Here is a 17,466-nt window from a genome sequence, read left to right on the forward strand (position 1 = left end):
TTGATGAGAATCACATAATTTGAATTTAAGGATGACTGGGATTTCTGGGAATATTTTGGAGGGATTTTTTTTCCTTCTTCCAAGAGAAAAGTTCTCCAAAAGATTTCCAGAAATATTTTGGAGGGATTTTGGATCCTTTTTCCAAAGGAAAAGTTCTTCAGAAGGTTTGAAGAATAATCAGGATTTCTGGGAATATTTTGGAGGGATTTTGGATCCCTTTTCCAAGAGAAAAGTTCTTCAGAAGGTTTGAAGAATAATCAGGATTTCCAGGAATATTTTGGAAGGATTTTGGATCCCTTTTCCAAGAGAAAAGTTCTTCAGAATGTTTGAAGAATAATCAGGATTTCCAGGAATATTTTGGAGGGATTTTTGATCCTTTTTTCAAAGAAAAAGTTCCCTAAAAGGTTTTATGACCAGTCTGGATTTCTGGGAATATTTTGGAGGTAATTGGATCCATTTTCCAAGAGAAAATTTAAAATTTGTTCATGATGTTGATGAGATTCACATAATTTGGATTTAAGGATGACTGGGATTTCTGGGAATATTTTGGAGGGATTTTTCTTCCTTTTTACAAGAGAAAAATTCTCCAGAAGATTTCCAGGAATAATTTTGAAGGATTTTGGATCCTTTTTCCAAAGGAAAAGTTCTTCAGAAGGTTTGAAGAATAATCTGGACTTCTGAGAATATTTGGGGGGATTTTTGGTGCCTTTTTCCAAGAGAAAATTTAAAATTTTTCCTTGATGTTGATGGGAATCACATAATTTGGATTTAAAGATGACTGAGATTTCTGGGAATATTTTGGAGAGATTTTGGGACCTTTTTCCAAAGAAAAAGTTCCCTAAAAGGTTTTAAGACCAATCAGGATTTCCAGGAATAATTTGGAGGGATTTTTTTTTCCTTTTTCCAAGTGAAAAATTCTCCAGAAAGTTTGAAGACCAACCAGGATTTCCAGAAATATTTTGGAGGGATTTTTTTTTTCTTTTTTCCAAGAAAATTTTGAAGGATTTTGGATCCTTTTTCCAAGAGAAAAGTTCTCCAGAAAGTTTTAAGACCAACCAGGATTTCCAGGAATATTTTGGGGATTTTTGGTGCCTTTTCCAATAGAAAACTTGTCCAGGATGTTGATGGGAATCACATAATTTGGATTTAAGGATCACTGGGATTTCTGGGAATATTTTGAAGGAATTTTGACCCTTTTTCCAAAGGAAAAATTCTCCTGAATGTTTTCCACGATTTCCAGGAATATTTTGATATTTTTTTCCCCTGGCAAATTATCCAGAATATGAGTTGCAATCATATAATTTTATACAGAGCAAATAGATTTGTAGATTGCAAATATTTTTCCTGCTGATTTTGGGATTTTTTTCTGTGCAGAGTTTCCGCTTCGGGCCCGAGATCGCCTACGTGGGATCCACAATCCTGGATGTGTGCAAAGGGATCAGGGGGAAAACCCTGCTGGGGGGGAGGCAGCAAGGTGAGCTGGGATTGGGAATTCCCAAAAAAAATCCCCCCAAAATTCCTGAAAAAATTCCTGAAAAAATTCCCGAAAAAAAAAAAATCCCGAAAAAAAAATCCCGAAAAAATCCCCAAAAAAATCCCGAAAAAATTCCTGAAAAAATTACCGAAAAAATTCCCGAAAAAAAAAAAATCCCGAAAAAAAAATCCCGAAAAAACTCCCCAAGAAAATCCCAAAAAAAATCCCCGAAAAATTCCTGAAAAAATTCCTGAAAAAAAAAAAATCCCGAAAAGAAAATCCCAAAAAAATCCCCAAAAAAATCCCGAAAAAATTCCTGAAAAAATTACCGAAAAAAATCCCGAAAAAAAAAATCTCGAAAAAAAAATCCAAAAAAAATCCCCAAAAAAATCCCAGAAAAATTCCCCCAAAAAATTCCTGAAAAAATTCCTGAAAAAATTACCGAAAAAATTCCCGAAAAAAAAAAATATCCCGAAAAAAAAATCCCGAAAAAATCCCCAAGAAAATCCCCAAAAAAATCCCAGAAAAATTCCCCCAAAAAATTCCTGAAAAAATTCCTGAAAAAATTACCGAAAAAAATTCCCGAAAAAAAAAAAATCCCGAAAAAAAAATCCCGAAAAAAAAAATCCCCAAAAAATCCCCAAGAAAATCCCAAAAAAAATCCCCGAAAAATTTCCCAAAAAATTCCTGAAAAAATTACCGAAAAAATTACCGAAAAAATTACCGAAAAAATTCCCGAAAAAAAAAAATCCCGAAAAAAAAATCCCAAAAAAATCCCCCCAAAAAATCCCAGAAAAACTCCTGAAAAAATTACTGAAAAAATTACCGAAAAAAATCCCGAAAAAAAAATCCCCAAAAAAATCCCCGAAAAATTCCCCAAAAAATTCCTGAAAAAATTCCCGAAAAAATTCCCGAAAAATTCCCGAAAAAAAAAAAAATCCCGAAAAAAAAATCCCGAAAAAATCCCCAAGAAAATCCCCAAAAAAATCCCAGAAAAATTCCCCCAAAAATTCCTGAAAAAATTCCTGAAAAAATTCCCGAAAAAAATACCCGAAAAAAAAAAAACCCGAAAAAAAAATCCCCAAAAAATCCCCAAAAAATTCCTGAAAAAATTCCTGAAAAAATTACCGAAAAAAATCCCGAAAAAAAAATCCCAAAAAAATCCCAAAAAAAATCCCCGAAAAATTCCCCAAAAATTCCTGAAAAAAATCCTGAAAAAATTACCGAAAAAAAAAATCCCGAAAAAAAAATCCCCAAAAAAATCCCCAAAAAATTCCTGAAAAAATTACCGAAAAAATTACCGAAAAAATTCCCGAAAAAATTCCCGAAAAAAAAATCCCAAAAAAATCCCCAAGAAAATCCCAAAAAAAATCCCCCCAAAATTCCTAAAAAAATTCCTGAAAAAATTCCTGAAAAAATTACCGAAAAAATTCCCGAAAAAAAAAAATCCCGAAAAAAAAAATCCCGAAAAATTCCCCCCAAAAAATTCCCGAAAAATTCCTGAAAAAATTCCTGAAAAAATTCCCGAAAAAATTCCCGAAAAAAAAAATCCCGAAAAAAAATCCCCAAAAAATCCCCAAAAAAATCCCCGAAAAATTCCTGAAAAAATTCCTGAAAAAATTCCAAAAAAAATTCCCGAAAAAATTCCCCGAAAAAAATTCCCGAAAAAATTCCCGAAAAAAAAATCCCGAAAAAAAAATCCCAAAAAAATCCCCAAAAAAATCCCAGAAAAATTCCCCCAAAAAATTCCTGAAAAAATTACCGAAAAAATTACCGAAAAAAAAAAAAAAATCCCGAAAAAGAAAATCCCGAAAAAATCCCCAAAAAAATCCCCCAAAAAAATCCCAGAAAAACTCCTGAAAAAATTCCTGAAAAAATTCCTGAAAAAAATCCCCCAAAAAATTCACCCAAAAAAATCCCCCCCCAAAAAAAAAAAAAAAAAATCCCCAAAAATTCCCCCCAAAAGATTCTCCAAAAAATTCTCCAAAAAAATCACAAAAAACTTCCCTAAAAAAATCCCCCAAAAAATTCTCAAAAAAAAATCCAAAAAAATTCCCCAAAAAAATCCTCCCAAAAAAATTCCCAAAAAAATCCCAAAAAATCCCCCCAAAAATTCCCGAAAAATTCCCCCAAAATTTCCCCCCCAAAAAATCCCCCAAAAAAATTCCCTAAAAAATTCCCAAAAAACTTGCCCCAAAAAATTGCCCAAAAATATTCCTCAAAAAGTTAAAAAAAAAATCCCCAAAAAATTCCCCCAAAAAATACCCCAAAAAATTCCTCAAAAAAATCCCCCCCAAAAAATTCCCCCAAAAAATCCCCAAAAAAATGTAAAAAAAAATCCTAAAACTGGGAATGGCCGTGGATAACTGGGAATGGATAACTGGGAATGGCTGTGGGTAACTGGGAATGGCTGTGGGTAACTGGGAATGGCTGTGGATAACTGGGAATGGATAACTGGGAATGGCCGTGGATAACTGGGAATGGCTGTGGGTAACTGGGAATGGCCGTGGATAACTGGGAATGGATAACTGGGAATGGCCGTGGATAACTGGGAATGGCTGTGGATAACTGGGAATGGCCGTGGATAACTGGGAATGGCTGTGGATAACTGGGAATGGATAACTGGGAATGGTCGTGGGTAACTGGGAATGGATAACTGGGAATGGCTGTGGGTAACTGGGAATGGCCGTGGGTAACTGGGAATGGATAACTGGGAATGGCTGTGGATAACTGGGAATGGATAACTGGGAATGGTCGTGGGTAACTGGGAATGGCCGTGGGTAACTGGGAATGGATAACTGGGAATGGATAACTGGGAATGGATAACTGGGAATGGCTGTGGATAACTGGGAATGGCCGTGGGTAACTGGGAATGGCTGTGGGTAACTGGGAATGGCTGTGGGTAACTGGGAATGGATAACTGGGAATGGCTGTGGATAACTGGGAATGGCTGTGGATAACTGGGAATGGCCGTGGGTAACTGGGAATGGATAACTGGGAATGGCTGTGGATAACTGGGAATGGCCGTGGGTAACTGGGAATGGCTGTGGGTAACTGGGAATGGATAACTGGGAATAGCCGTGGGTAACTGGGAATGGCTGTGGATAACTGGGAATGGCCGTGGGTAACTGGGAATGGATAACTGGGAATGGCCGTGGATAACTGGGATTGGATAACTGGGAATGGCTGTGGATAACTGGGAATGGCTGTGGGTAACTGGGAATGGATAACTGGGAATGGTCGTGGCTAGCAGGGAATCCCCCTGGGTAACTGGGAATGGCCATGGGTAACTGGGAATGCCTGTGGCTAGCAGGAAAGGCTCGTGGCCAGCAGGAATCCCCCTGGCCAGCAGGAATCCCCCTGGCCAGCAGGAATCCCCCTGGCTAGCAGGGAATCCCCTTGGCTAGCAGGAATCCCCTTGGCTAGCTGGGAATGCCCGTGGCTAGCAGGGAATCCCCTTGGCTAGCAGGGAATGCCCGTGGCTAGCAGGGAATCCCCTTGGCTAGCAGGGAATGCCCGTGGCTAGCAGGGAATCCCCTTGGCTAGCAGGGAATCCCCTTGGCTAGCAGGGAATCCCCTTGGCTAGCAGGGAATGCCCGTGCTTAGCAGGGAATGCCCCTGGCCAGCAGGGAATGCCCGTGGCTAGCAGGGAATCCCGTGGCTAGCAGGGAATCCCCCTGGCCAGCAGGAAAAGCCCGTGGCTAGCAGGGAATGCCCGTGGCTAGCAGGGAATGCCCGTGGCTAGCAGGGAATGCCGTGGCCAGCAGGAATCCCGTGGCCAGCAGGGAATCCCCCTGGCCAGCAGGGAATCCCCCTGGCCAGCAGGGAATCCCCCTGGCCAGCAGGGAATCCCCGTGGCCAGCAGGGAATCCCCCTGGCCAGCAGGGAATCCCCGTGGCCAGCAGGGAATCCCCGTGGCCAGCAGGGAATCCCCCTGGCCAGCAGGGAATCCCGTGGCCAGCAGGGAATCCCGTGGCCAGCAGGGAATCCCCCTGGCCAGCAGGAATGCCGTGGCCAGCAGCCCCTCTCCCCAGGTGGCCCCCGCGCTGCCCCGCTGGCCCCGCTGGCGCTGCTGTCCCGCAGTAACCTCAGCGTGTTCCAGGACGCCGTGGAATGTTCGGGAAGGGACCCCCCGGGCAGGATCCACATCATCGGGGTGAGGCCGCGCCGGGACTGACGGCGGGACATGGGATTGTGTGGGGATTGTATGGGAATGGGATTGTATGGGAATGGGATTGTATGGGAAATGGGATTGTATGGGGATTGTATGGGAATGGGATTGTATGGGAAATGGGATTGTATGGGAATGGGATTGTATGGGGAATGGGATAGTATGGGAATGGGATTGTATGGGGATTGTATGGGAATGGGATTGTATGGGGATGGGATTGTATGGGAATGGGATTGTATGGGGATGGGATTGTGTGGGGATTGTATGGGAATGGGATTGTACGGGAAATGGGATTGTACGGGAAATGGGATTGTATGGGAATGGGATTGTATGGGGATTGTATGGGGATTGTATGGGAATGGGATTGTACGGGAAATGGGATTGTATGGGGATAGTATGGGAATGGGATTGTATGGGGATGGGATTGTGTGGGGAATGGGATAGTATGGGAATGGGATTGTATGGGGATGGGATTGTATGGGGATTGTATGGGAATGGGATTGTATGGGAATGGGATTGTATGGGAAAGGGGATTGTATGGGAATGGGATTGTATGGGGATTGTATGGGAATGGGATTGTATGGGAATGGGATAGTATGGGAATGGGATAGTATGGGGATGGGATAGTATGGGGATGGGATTGTATGGGAATGGGATTGTATGGGAAATGGGATTGTATGGGGATGGGATTGTATGGGGATGGGATTGTATGAGAATGGGATTGTATGGGGATTGTATGGGGAATGGGATAGTATGGGAATGGGATTGTATGGGGATTGTATGGGAAAGGGGATTGTATGGGAATGGGATTGTGTGGGGATAGTATGGGAATGGGATTGTATGGGAATGGGATTGTATGGGGATGGGATTGTATGGGAAATGGGATTGTATGGGGATTGTATGGGAAATGGGATTGTATGGGAATGGGATTGTATGGGAATGGGATTGTATGGGAAATGGGATTGTATGGGAAATGGGATTGTATGGGAATGGGATTGTATGGGAAATGGGATTGTATGGGGATGGGATAGTATGGGAATGGGATTGTATGGGGACTGTATGGGACATGGGATTGTATGGGAAAGGGGATTGTATGGGAAAGGGGATTGTATGGGGATGGGATTGTATGGGAATGGGATTGTATGGGAAAGGGGATTGTATGGGAAAGGGGATTGTATGGGGATGGGATTGTATGGGAAAGGGGATTGTATGGGAAATGGGATTGTATGGGAAATGGGATTGTATGGGGAATGGGATTGTATGGGAATGGGATTGTATGGGGACTGTATGGGAATGGGATTGTATGGGGAATGGGATTGTATGGGAATGGGATTGTATGGGAAATGGGATTGTATGGGAATGGGATTGTATGGGAAATGGGATTGTATGGGGATTGTATGGGAATGGGATAGTATGGGAATGGGATTGTATGGGGAATGGGATTGTATGGGAAATGGGATTGTATGGGAAATGGGATTGTATGGGAATGGGATTGTATGGGAAATGGGATTGTATGGGGATGGGATTGTATGGGAATGGGATTGTATGGGAATGGGATTGTATGGGAAATGGGATTGTATGGGGATTGTATGGGAATGGGATTGTGTGGGACATGGGATTGTATGGGAAATGGGATTGTATGGGAAATGGGATTGTATGGGGATTGTATGGGAAATGGGATTGTGTGGGACATGGGATTGTATGGGAATGGGATTGTATGGGGGTGGGATTGTATGGGAATGGGATTGTATGGGGATTGTATGGGGATGGGATTGTATGGGAATGGGATTGTATGGGGATTGTATGGGGATGGGATTGTATGGGAATGGGATTGTATGGGAAATGGGATTGTGTGGGACATGGGATTGTATGGGAATGGGATTGTATGGGAAATGGGATTGTATGGGGATGGGATTGTATGGGAAATGGGATTGTATGGGAATGGGATTGTATGGGAAAAATGGGATTTCCAGGAAAATGGGATTTTTAGGAAAAAATGGGATTTCCAGGGAAATGGGATTTTCAGAGAAAATGGGATTTTCAAGGAAAAATGGGATTTCCAGGAAATAAATGGATTTTTTTATGCCCAGGGATGTCTTTATGCTCCAACCCGTGAAGGCCTCATCAATTTTTATGATAATTTTTCCTTTTTTAGAATAATTTATCCCATTTTTATTATAATTTATCCCATTTTCATGAAAATTTATCCCAATTTTAGGAGAATTTATCCCAATCTAAGGATAATTTATCCCATTTTTAGGATATTTTATCCCAAATTTATGGCAATTTTTCTCATTTTTATGATAATTTTTCCCATTTTTAGAATAATTTTTCTCATTTTTAGAATAATTTTTCCCATTTTTAGGATATTTTATCCCCATTTAAGGATAATTTATCCCAATGTTATGATAATTTCCCCATTTTTAGAATAATTTATCCCAATCTAAGGATAATTTTTCCCTTTTTTAGGATCATTTTCCCAATTTAAGGATAATTTCTCCCATTTTATGATAATTTATCCCAATTTAAGGATAATTTTCCCCATTTTTAGAATAATTTTTCCCATTTTTAAGATCTTTTATCCCATTTTATGATAATTTTTCCCATTTTTAGGATCATTTATCCCAATTTAAGGATATTTTATCCCAATTTTATGATAATTTATCCCATTTTTAGGATAATTTTCCCAATTTTAGGATAATTTTTCCCATTTTTAGGATAATGAAAATCTTCTGCAGTTTAAAATAAATTGAATTTTTGAATGCAATAAATTAAATAATAAGATTTTTTTCTTATTTTATTTTGTCTTATTTATTTTATTTTATCTTATTTATTTTAATTTGCCTTATTTATTTTAATTTGCCTTATTTTATTTTGCCTTATTTTATTTTTTCTTATATTTTATTTTGTCTTCTTTTGTTTTTGTCATTTTCTTTTGTCTTCTTTTATTTTGCCTTCTTTTATTTTTATTTCATCTTAGAAATAAATAAACTTATTTTATTTCTTAATAAAAGTCTTAATTTATTAAAATGAATAATTTATTAAGATTAAAATTGTTGTATTAAGAAGAAAATTCTTATTTTATCTTATTTTATCTGATTTTTATTTTATTTTTATCTTATTCTATTTTATCTTTTTTATCTTATTCTTAATTTATCTTATTCTTAATTTATCTTATTCTTATTTTATCTTCTTTTTATTTCATTTTTATTTTATCTTATTCTATTTTATCCTATTTTATCTTATCCTTATTTTCTTTTTAATTGAATTTTAATTGAATTTTAATTGAATTTTAATTGAATTTTAATTGAATTTAATTGTAATTTTATTTTATTTTAATTTAATTTAATTCAATTTAATTTAATTTAATTTATTATTAAAATACTTTTTTTTTATTTATTTCAGGGATTGGAGAGATTTGGCCTGAGTAGAATTTTGGATATTTGGAAGCTGAGCCAACCTGCAGAAGTCAGGAAAAAATGTAAGTTAAAAATTCCTTTTTTTTCAGGATTTTTTAGGTTTTGCTGGAAATCAAAACCCTTTTGGATCATTAATTTTATATTTCCTAATTAATTTTTCAATTTATCTTCAGTTTTCCCTGAATTGTTTCAGGTATAAAACTCCTTTTAAAAAATGGAATGAAATTTAGGATAAAATTCAGGATTTTCTTTAAAATTCAGGATAAAAATTCAGGATTTGCTTTCAAATATGGATAAAAATTCAGAATAAAATTCCATATAAAATCCAGGATTTGCTTGAAAATATGAAATACACTTCAGAATAAAAATATTTTTTTTTCTTTGAAATATGGAATAAAATTCCAGAAAAAATTCAGGATAAAAATCAGGATTTCCTTTCAAATATGGATAAAAATTCTGAATAAAAATCAGGTTTAAATTCAGGATTTCCGTTAAAATTCAGGACAAAATTCAGGGTAAAATTAATTATTTTATTTTAAATTCAGGATTTATTTTAAAATATGGAACGAAATTCAGGATTTCCTTTAAAATATGGAATAAAATCCAGGACAAAATTCAGGGTTTCCTTTAAAATAAAAAAAATTAAAAAAAAAAAAAAATCAGCATAAAAATTCATTATTTTCTTTAAAAATCCAAATAAAATTCCTGATAAGATTCATTATTTCAATCAGGATTTCCTTAAAAATATGGAATAAAAATCAGGATAAAATTCAGGATTTCAATCAGGATAAAATTCCTGATAAAATTCAGGATTTCTTTTAAAATATGGAATAAAACTCAGGATAAAATTCAGGATTTCAATCAGGATTTCCCTTAAAATATGGAGTAAAATTCAGGATAAAATTCAGGATTTCAATCAGGATAAAATTCCTGATAAAATTCAGGATTTCCTTTAAAATATGGAATAAAATTCTGAATAAAATTCAGGATTTCCTTAAAAATATGGAATAAAATTCAGTATTTCAATCAGGATTAAAATTCCAGATAAAATTCAGGAGAAAAAAAATAATTCCTTTAAAATCCAACAGCACCAGATGAGTTCTTTATTAAAAAAAAAAAAAATTTAATTACACTGACAATTATGGAAATTAACCACAGCATGAATAAACCTGCATGAAACCTTGAAATAAATTAAAATTCAATTAATTAAATCTTTTTTTTTTCTTTTCTAGCAGCAAATCTGGAAATTGAAGATTTTTTTATTTAAAAGTGGGAGGGGCTATTAAAAAGTGGGAGGAGTCAGAGGGGCTGAAGGAATTTGCACAGTGCATGGATGACAGAGACCTGCAGGGGAAAATCTGCATGAAAACTTGAAATAAATTAAAAATAAATAAATTTATTTATTTTTTTTCCTTTCTGGCAGTAAATCTGGAAATTGAGAAATTTTTTTATTAAGAAGTGGGAGGGGCTATCAAAAAGTGGGAGGAGTCAGAGGGGCTGAAGGAATTCACACAATGTGTGGATGACAGAGACCTGCAAGGGAATATCTGCATGAAAACTTGAAATAAATTAAAAATAAATAAATTTATTTATTTTTATTTCCTTTCTGGCAGTAAACCTGGAAATTGAAGATTCCTTTATTAAGAAGTGGGAGGAGTCAGAGGGATTTTTTGGGCTGAAGGAATTTGCACAACGTGTGGATGACAAAAACCTGCAGGAGAAAATCTGCATGAAACCTTGAAATACATTAAAAATAAATTAATTAAATATTTTTATTTCCTTTCTGGCAGTAAACCTGGAAATTGAAGATTCCTTTATTAAGAAGTGGGAGGAATCAGAGGGATTTTTTGGGCTGAAGGAATTTGCACAACGTGTGGATGACAAAGACCTGCAGGGGAAAATCTGCATGAAAACTTGAAATAAATTAAAAATAAATAAATTTATTTATTTTTATTTCCTTTCTGGCAGTAAACCTGGAAATTGAAGATTCCTTTATTAAGAAGTGGGAGGAATCAGAGGGATTTTTTGGGCTGAAGGAATTTGCACAACGTGTGGATGACAAAAACCTGCAGGGCAAAATCTGCATGAAAACTTGAAATAAATTAAAAATAAATAAATTTATTTATTTTTATTTCCTTTCTGGCAGTAAACCTGGAAATTGAAGATTCCTTTATTAAGAAGTGGGAGGAATCAGAGGGATTTTTTGGGCTGAAGGAATTTGCACAATGTGTGGATGACAAAAACCTGCAGGGCAAAATCTGCATGAAACCTTGAAATAAATTAAAAATAAATAAATTTATTTTTTTTTTTCCTTTCTGGCAGTAAACCTGGAAATTGAAGATTCCTTTATTAAGAAGTGGGAGGAATCAGAGGGATTTTTTGGGCTGAAGGAATTTGCACAACGTGTGGATGACAAAGACCTGCAGGGGAAAATCTTGATGGTGGAGAGGCACAGGGACAACATCCCCCAACTGCTGAGCAGGATCCAGAGCTGCCACGTGGGCCAGGAGAGCCTGGCAGGTGAGGGGACACCCTGGCAAAACCTGGGCTTGGTGACAATCATCTCATCCTGGGAAAAATCAGATTTTCTTAACCTGGAAAAAAATCAGGATCATTTTTCAGTCATTTCATTCAGGGGAAAAAAATCGGGATAATTTTTCAGTCATTTCATGCCAAGAGAAAATTTGGGTTGTTTTCCCATTTTGTCATCCTGGAAGAATTTGGATAGTTTTCCAATCATCTTATTCCAGGAGAAAATTTGGGTTGTTTTCCAATCATCTCATCCTGGAAAAAAAAAAAAATCACCTTTTCCTGGGAGAAATCTGGGATTGGTTTCCAATCTTCTCATCCTGGGGAAAAATCCAGGATTGTTTCCAATCATCCCATTCTGGAGAAAATCCAGGATAATTTTCCAATCATCCCATCCTGGAGAAAAATCCAGGATAATTTTCCAATCATCTCATTCTGGAGAAAATCCAGGATAATTTTCCAATCATCCCATCCTGGAGAAAATCCAGGATAATTTTCCAATAATCTCATCCTGGAGAAAAATCCTGGATTGTTTGCAGTCATCTCAAAGTGATAAAAATCAGGGTGATTTTCTGATTTTCTTAGCCTGGAGGAAATGGGAGATGGATTTTCAATCATCTCATCCCAGGAGAAATTTTGGATTGTTTTCCAGTTATCTCATCCTGGAAAAAACTGGGATTGTTTCCAATCATCTCATCCTGGAGAAAATATGGGTAATTTTCTAATCATTCTGAAAAAAAAAAAAAAAATCAGAATAATTTTCCAATCACTTCATCCTAGAAAAAATCAGGATGATTTTGCAATCCCATCATCCTGGAAAAAATCAGGATAATTTTCTAGTCCTCCCATCCTGGAAAAATCAGGATTGTTTTCCATTTATCTCATCCAAGAAAAAATCAGGGTAATTTTCTAATCATCTTATCCTGAAAAAATCTGGGATCATTTTCCAATCATCTCATCCCAAGAAAAAAATTTGCATTGTTTCCCAATTACCTCATCCTGGATTTTCTCCAGGATGGGATGCTTGAAAAATTATCCCAACATTCTCCTGGGGATGAATTTGGAAAATTATCCTGATTTAAATTTGAATAAAGAATGGATGCAGAATGAAATGAAACAAAAATAAAATCAAATTCCCATTTTTGCTGCCAAGATTGATCTTTTCTGCTGTTTTTTTTCCCAGATTTCCTCCTGGGCACTGTGCACCAAGCCAAGGGCCTGGAGTTTGACACTGTCTGTGTTGCTGATGATTTTGTGCAAATCCCTTCTCCTGTCACTGGGGCTCTGCTGAGGAGGATGAACGTGGCTCTGGGTGAGGGCACAGCTCCAAAAAGGGGGAAAGAAAATGGGGAAGGGGCTGAAAAAGCTGAAAAAACAAAAGAAAAAGGGGGATCAGGGGGGAGTTTGTGGCTCTGCACAGCTGCCTGAATTCTTGGAGGGGTTTGGGCTCTGCTCCAGGGACAGGAGGAGAGGGAACAGGCTGGGCAGGGGAGGTTTGGGTTGGATTTTAGGGAAATTCCATCCTGGAAAAGGTTGTGAAACATTAGCACAGCTAATGGAGCCCCCATCCTGCAGGGGTTTCAAACCCTGTGGATGTGGCACTTGGGGACATGGGAATGGTTGAATTCCATCCTAGAAAATCTTTTTCTGACCAAAATGATTCCCTGGCTCCAATAATCCCATCCAAGTGAGTAAAGGATTCCCAGTGGGATTTGTGAGGAAGGCTCATCCCACCCTTGTGCCCAGGGAAAATTCCATCTCAGGAGCAGCTCTGATCCCATTTCTGATCCCATTTTTCCCCTCAAGCTGTGCTAGGAGAGGTTTATATGGGATTTTAGGGAAAATCTCTCCATGGAGAAGGTTGTCAGGCACTGAAACTGTGCAGGAATCCCAGTTCCTGCAGGGATTTCAAACCCTGTGGATGTGGCACTTGGGGACATGGGTGGCCCTGGCAGTGCTGGCAATGGTTGGATTCCATCCTAGAAAATCTTTTTCCTCCCAAAATGATTCCATGGCTCCAATAATCCCATCCAAGCAAGGAGGGGAGTGGGATAAACCCATTCCCAGTGGGATTTATGTGGAAAGCTCATCCCACCCTTGTCTCCAGGGGCAATCCCAGCTCTGGAGCAGCTCAGCATCCCCTGATCCCATTTTTATCCCATTTCTGATCCCATTTTTTATCTCATTTTTAACCCTAACTATTAAGCATTGATTGACTTCTTAAGTCTGGGGTTGTTTTTGTGGGGAGGGTTCTTAAAAGGAGGAAGTAAGGAGAGTCTTCCTCACCCTAAACTCTCAAATATAAATTATTTCTGTCCAGTTTTTCAAAGAATGAGTTTGTGGTTGCATTGTTTATGTTCCTTTGGATCTGCTCACTAGTTTTGTCTTTTCCCATAAGCAAACATAAAATACCAGACAACCAATTAATTTAAGTTTCAGACAACTACTCCCATCTAACTTCTAACTTTTCATTATTTTCAGCAAGGTAACTAAAATCCCAATTTTCTGGGATTAGTGTTTCAGATTGTCTCTGCTCCCTGCAGGCAGGAGTGCTGAGGATGAGTGGAACCTGCTCTATGTGGCTGTGACCAGAGCCAAGAAATGCCTGCTGATGTCCAGATCCCTGCAAAACCTCCTGACTGTGGCTGGAGTGAGTGAAACCTTCCCTGCTGTGGGCTCATGATCCCAAATTCCATCCTGATCCTGGGATTCATGCCATGGAGCACTCCTTGTGAGAATCACAAGGAATCACTTTGATTCCTGCCTTTTGCTGCTCCATCAGACATTCCAGTGCAAAGACTCAGGATTGCAGTGGGGTTTCTCCATAGTTCTTGCATTTGGATGTTGTTTTCCACAAATCCTGGGGTTTTATCTCCATGGGGGTGTGGAGGTTTCCTTTTCCCTGCCTTCAGGATTTTCCAGCTCTTCTCCTTTCTCCTCCTCCTTCTTCTTTCTGCTTCTCCTTTCTCCTTCTCCTTCCTCCTTCCTCATTCTCCCTTCTCCTTCTCCCTCCTCCTCCTTCTCCTTTCTCCTCCTCCTTCTCCTTTCTCCTTCTCCTTCCTCCTTCCTCCTCCTCCCTTCTCCTTTCTTCTCCTCCTCCTGCTCCTCTTTCATTTCCCCTTTCCTTCATTTCTGCTGGAGCTTTTTCCTCACCAGAAATTTGGGATTTTGTTCCTTCCTTAAATCCCATGATGCTTCAAGTCCCTTCCTTAGGTATTAAAAAATGTATGGAACAACCTTCATTTTGCCTCAGCTCCCTCTGAGGGATGAAATTCCCTTTTTTTCACATTTCCCAGGAGCATTTCCTGCAGGTGGAGCTGCTGAGTGAGGCTGGGAAGGACAAGGACAGAGCTGCTGTCACTTGTTGTGTGTCAGGATGTACAAATTCCCTGGAATTCAGCTTTGGGCTGGTGGTGAAGAAGCTCCCATTGGCTCGTGTATGTCACTTCCCTGGGATTTGGGATTTGGGGTTTTGGAGCCTTCCCAACCATTCCAGTCCTGTTCTGAGCAGGGATCTCAGCTCCCCATCCATCTCCTCGTGCTCACAACCAGGGGTGAATCCCAAGGGTGACTCCAGATCACTTCCCACAGATCCCCTCAATCCTGAGCAGACCTCAGATGGATCCAGCTTTGGGGTTTTGCTGTGTCAGATCCCATGTGTGACTCCTGGAATATCCATGTGGGATTGGCACAGCAGCCCTGCCCCCACTTGGTGACAATCCAACTTTTGGGGCAGGTTTGGGTTTGGTGCCACCTGGATCCTTTTCCAGAGTGTGCTGGGAAGGCTGAGCTCTGCAGGGAGCACCAGGAACCTGTGGGGCTCCATGTCCAGGACAAGAGGGAACAGCCTCAGGCTGTGCCAGGGGAGCTGGAGGCTGGATTTTGGGGAAAATTCCTTCATGGAAAAGGTTTCCAAGCAGGGGTGGAATTCCCATTCCTGGGGGGTTTCAAAGCCCTGAGCATGTGGCACTTGGGGACTTGGGTGTCCTTACAGAGATTTTCCAGCCATTCCATGATTTTGTGTGGGATTTCCTTGCTTTGGGCACATCCTTCCCTGGCTTGTGGCAGAGCTGGGAAGCCAAAGTTGTGTTCCTGCAGCTTCCTCCTCCCTGAAATCTCCTTTTTTCCTCCCACAGAGTGATGGCAGCCAGGATCCAGGGGGATTCCTTTGCCAGGCTTGCACCCAGAAGTTCTTTGGCTGCCTGACTCCACTCATCTCTGTCCCAGCAGTCAAGGAAGAGCACATCCAGCTCTAACCAAGCCCTCCAGCTTCCCAGAGCCATCCTGGCTGTGGGACAAATCCTCTTGGCACATCCCAGCAGCAAAATCAGGCAGATGTTAGAGCAGAATTTCAGCCCAGCTCTAAAATCAGGCAGATGTTAGAGCAGAATTTCAGCCCAGCTCTAAAATCAGGCAGATGTTAGAGCAGAATTTCAGCCCAGCTCCAAATTTCAGGTGGATCTTGGAGCAGGATTTCAGCCCAGCTCCAAATTCCAGTGGATGTTGGAGCAGGATTTCAGTCCAGCTCCAAAATCAGGAAAATGTTGGAGCAGGATTTCAGCCCAGCTCCAAATTTCAGGAAAATGTTGGAGCAGGATTTCAGCCCAGCTCCAAATTCCAGGTGGATGTTGGAGCAGGATTTCAGCCCAGCTCCAAAATCAGGAAAATGTTGGAGCAGGATTTCAGCCCAGCTCCAAATTCCTGGTGGATGTTGGAGCAGGATGTTCCCAGCTCCAGAGGAAATTCTTGGGAATTCTGTGATTCCTTTCCTCCAGCCCTGCCTCATCCTCCAGGAGCTGGGGGTGGTTTATCCAGAGGGATTTGCACTTTAACAGTGGGATCAGACTGAACAGGATTCATTTTGGAGCATTCCCCCTCTTCCCCTTCTCACCAGTGTCCAAACTTCCTGAATCATTCCTGGAAATCCCTTTGATCCACTGGAAAAAGAGGAAACACAATGCTGGAAAGTATCCAAAGGAAGTTTATGTCTTGGAAATGAAGTGTTCCTGCCCAGCCATGAGAGGAAATCCTAAATCTCTCCCAGATAATTAATTTTCCATCCTTGCAGCCAAGGAATTTCCCTGGACTCTTTCCCTTCTCCCTGCAGCCAACCAGGAGGGAAGAAATGAGGCAGCAGCAGAAAAATTCCTTTGCTTTAGTTTCAGCCCATCTCAGGGACAAACTGGAGAGGGATTTTCAATCCTAAAATTAAACTTCTAGCCAAAAAAAACCCCTGAACATTTCCTTTGTGTCTCTTCCCTGCCCTTAAATATCCTTTATTTCCCAGCCCTCCTGGGAATGCTCAGGTGGATCATGCTCACCCTGCCACAATTCCAGAGCTGTTTTCCATGGGAAATCAAAACTGAAAGTGGTTTCAGAAAGGGGAATGGACACTGCCTGGAGCTGTGGGCTGTTCCTGCTGCAGGAATCTCATGCATCCTGATTTTTTTCCATTCATGGAGCTGCACTTTTGACTCCAGGAATGTATTCCCTTGTGGGAATTCCCCCAAATTCTTGGATCTGGGTGGAATCACAAAGCCAGGAGTGAATGGGATCAGCCCAGATCACAGGTACCAACAGGACAAGAGCAGCCAGGAGAAGGAATTCCATGGAATTTGGATCCCTACTGCTTCCCAAGCTTTTTGAGAACTGGCAGCTGCCACTGTGCCAACACCTCTGGGGGATGGGAATGAGCCCTTCATGTCTGTGGTGTCCAGTGGGAATGGATTCATCCCAATCCAGTCCTTCCCTGAGACATCCAGTTAAAGAATCCACTGCTCTGAGTGTTATTTTCTATATAAAATATATTTATTTATACATAAAAATAGAAAGCTGCCTTTTCTGGAGTGTAAAGAAACAAGTGGAGAAAACCT

The 17,466-nt window shown here is 39.8% G+C and overlaps 1 protein-coding gene across 1 annotated transcript in view; it reads left to right on the plus strand.

Moving 5' to 3' along the window:
- Positions 1 to 17,409, plus strand: part of FBH1 (F-box DNA helicase 1) — a gene marked incomplete at its 5' end in the record, with an annotated part of 18,987 nt that extends 1,578 nt beyond the window's left edge. Inside the window, 9 exons of the mRNA XM_079304481.1 lie at positions 1,375 to 1,474; positions 5,509 to 5,630; positions 9,051 to 9,126; positions 11,211 to 11,315; positions 11,387 to 11,584; positions 12,777 to 12,905; positions 14,137 to 14,243; positions 14,890 to 15,030; positions 15,730 to 17,409. Of these exons, the coding sequence (XP_079160607.1) occupies positions 1,375 to 1,474; positions 5,509 to 5,630; positions 9,051 to 9,126; positions 11,211 to 11,315; positions 11,387 to 11,584; positions 12,777 to 12,905; positions 14,137 to 14,243; positions 14,890 to 15,030; positions 15,730 to 15,849 (1,098 nt within the window). The 3' untranslated portion in view covers positions 15,850 to 17,409. The remainder of the gene's footprint in view (positions 1 to 1,374; positions 1,475 to 5,508; positions 5,631 to 9,050; positions 9,127 to 11,210; positions 11,316 to 11,386; positions 11,585 to 12,776; positions 12,906 to 14,136; positions 14,244 to 14,889; positions 15,031 to 15,729) is intronic.
- Positions 17,410 to 17,466: the final 57 nt, after the last annotated feature.

Source organism: Erithacus rubecula (assembly GCF_903797595.1).
Source record: "Erithacus rubecula genome assembly, chromosome: 4".
Lineage (NCBI taxonomy): Eukaryota > Metazoa > Chordata > Aves > Passeriformes > Muscicapidae > Erithacus > Erithacus rubecula.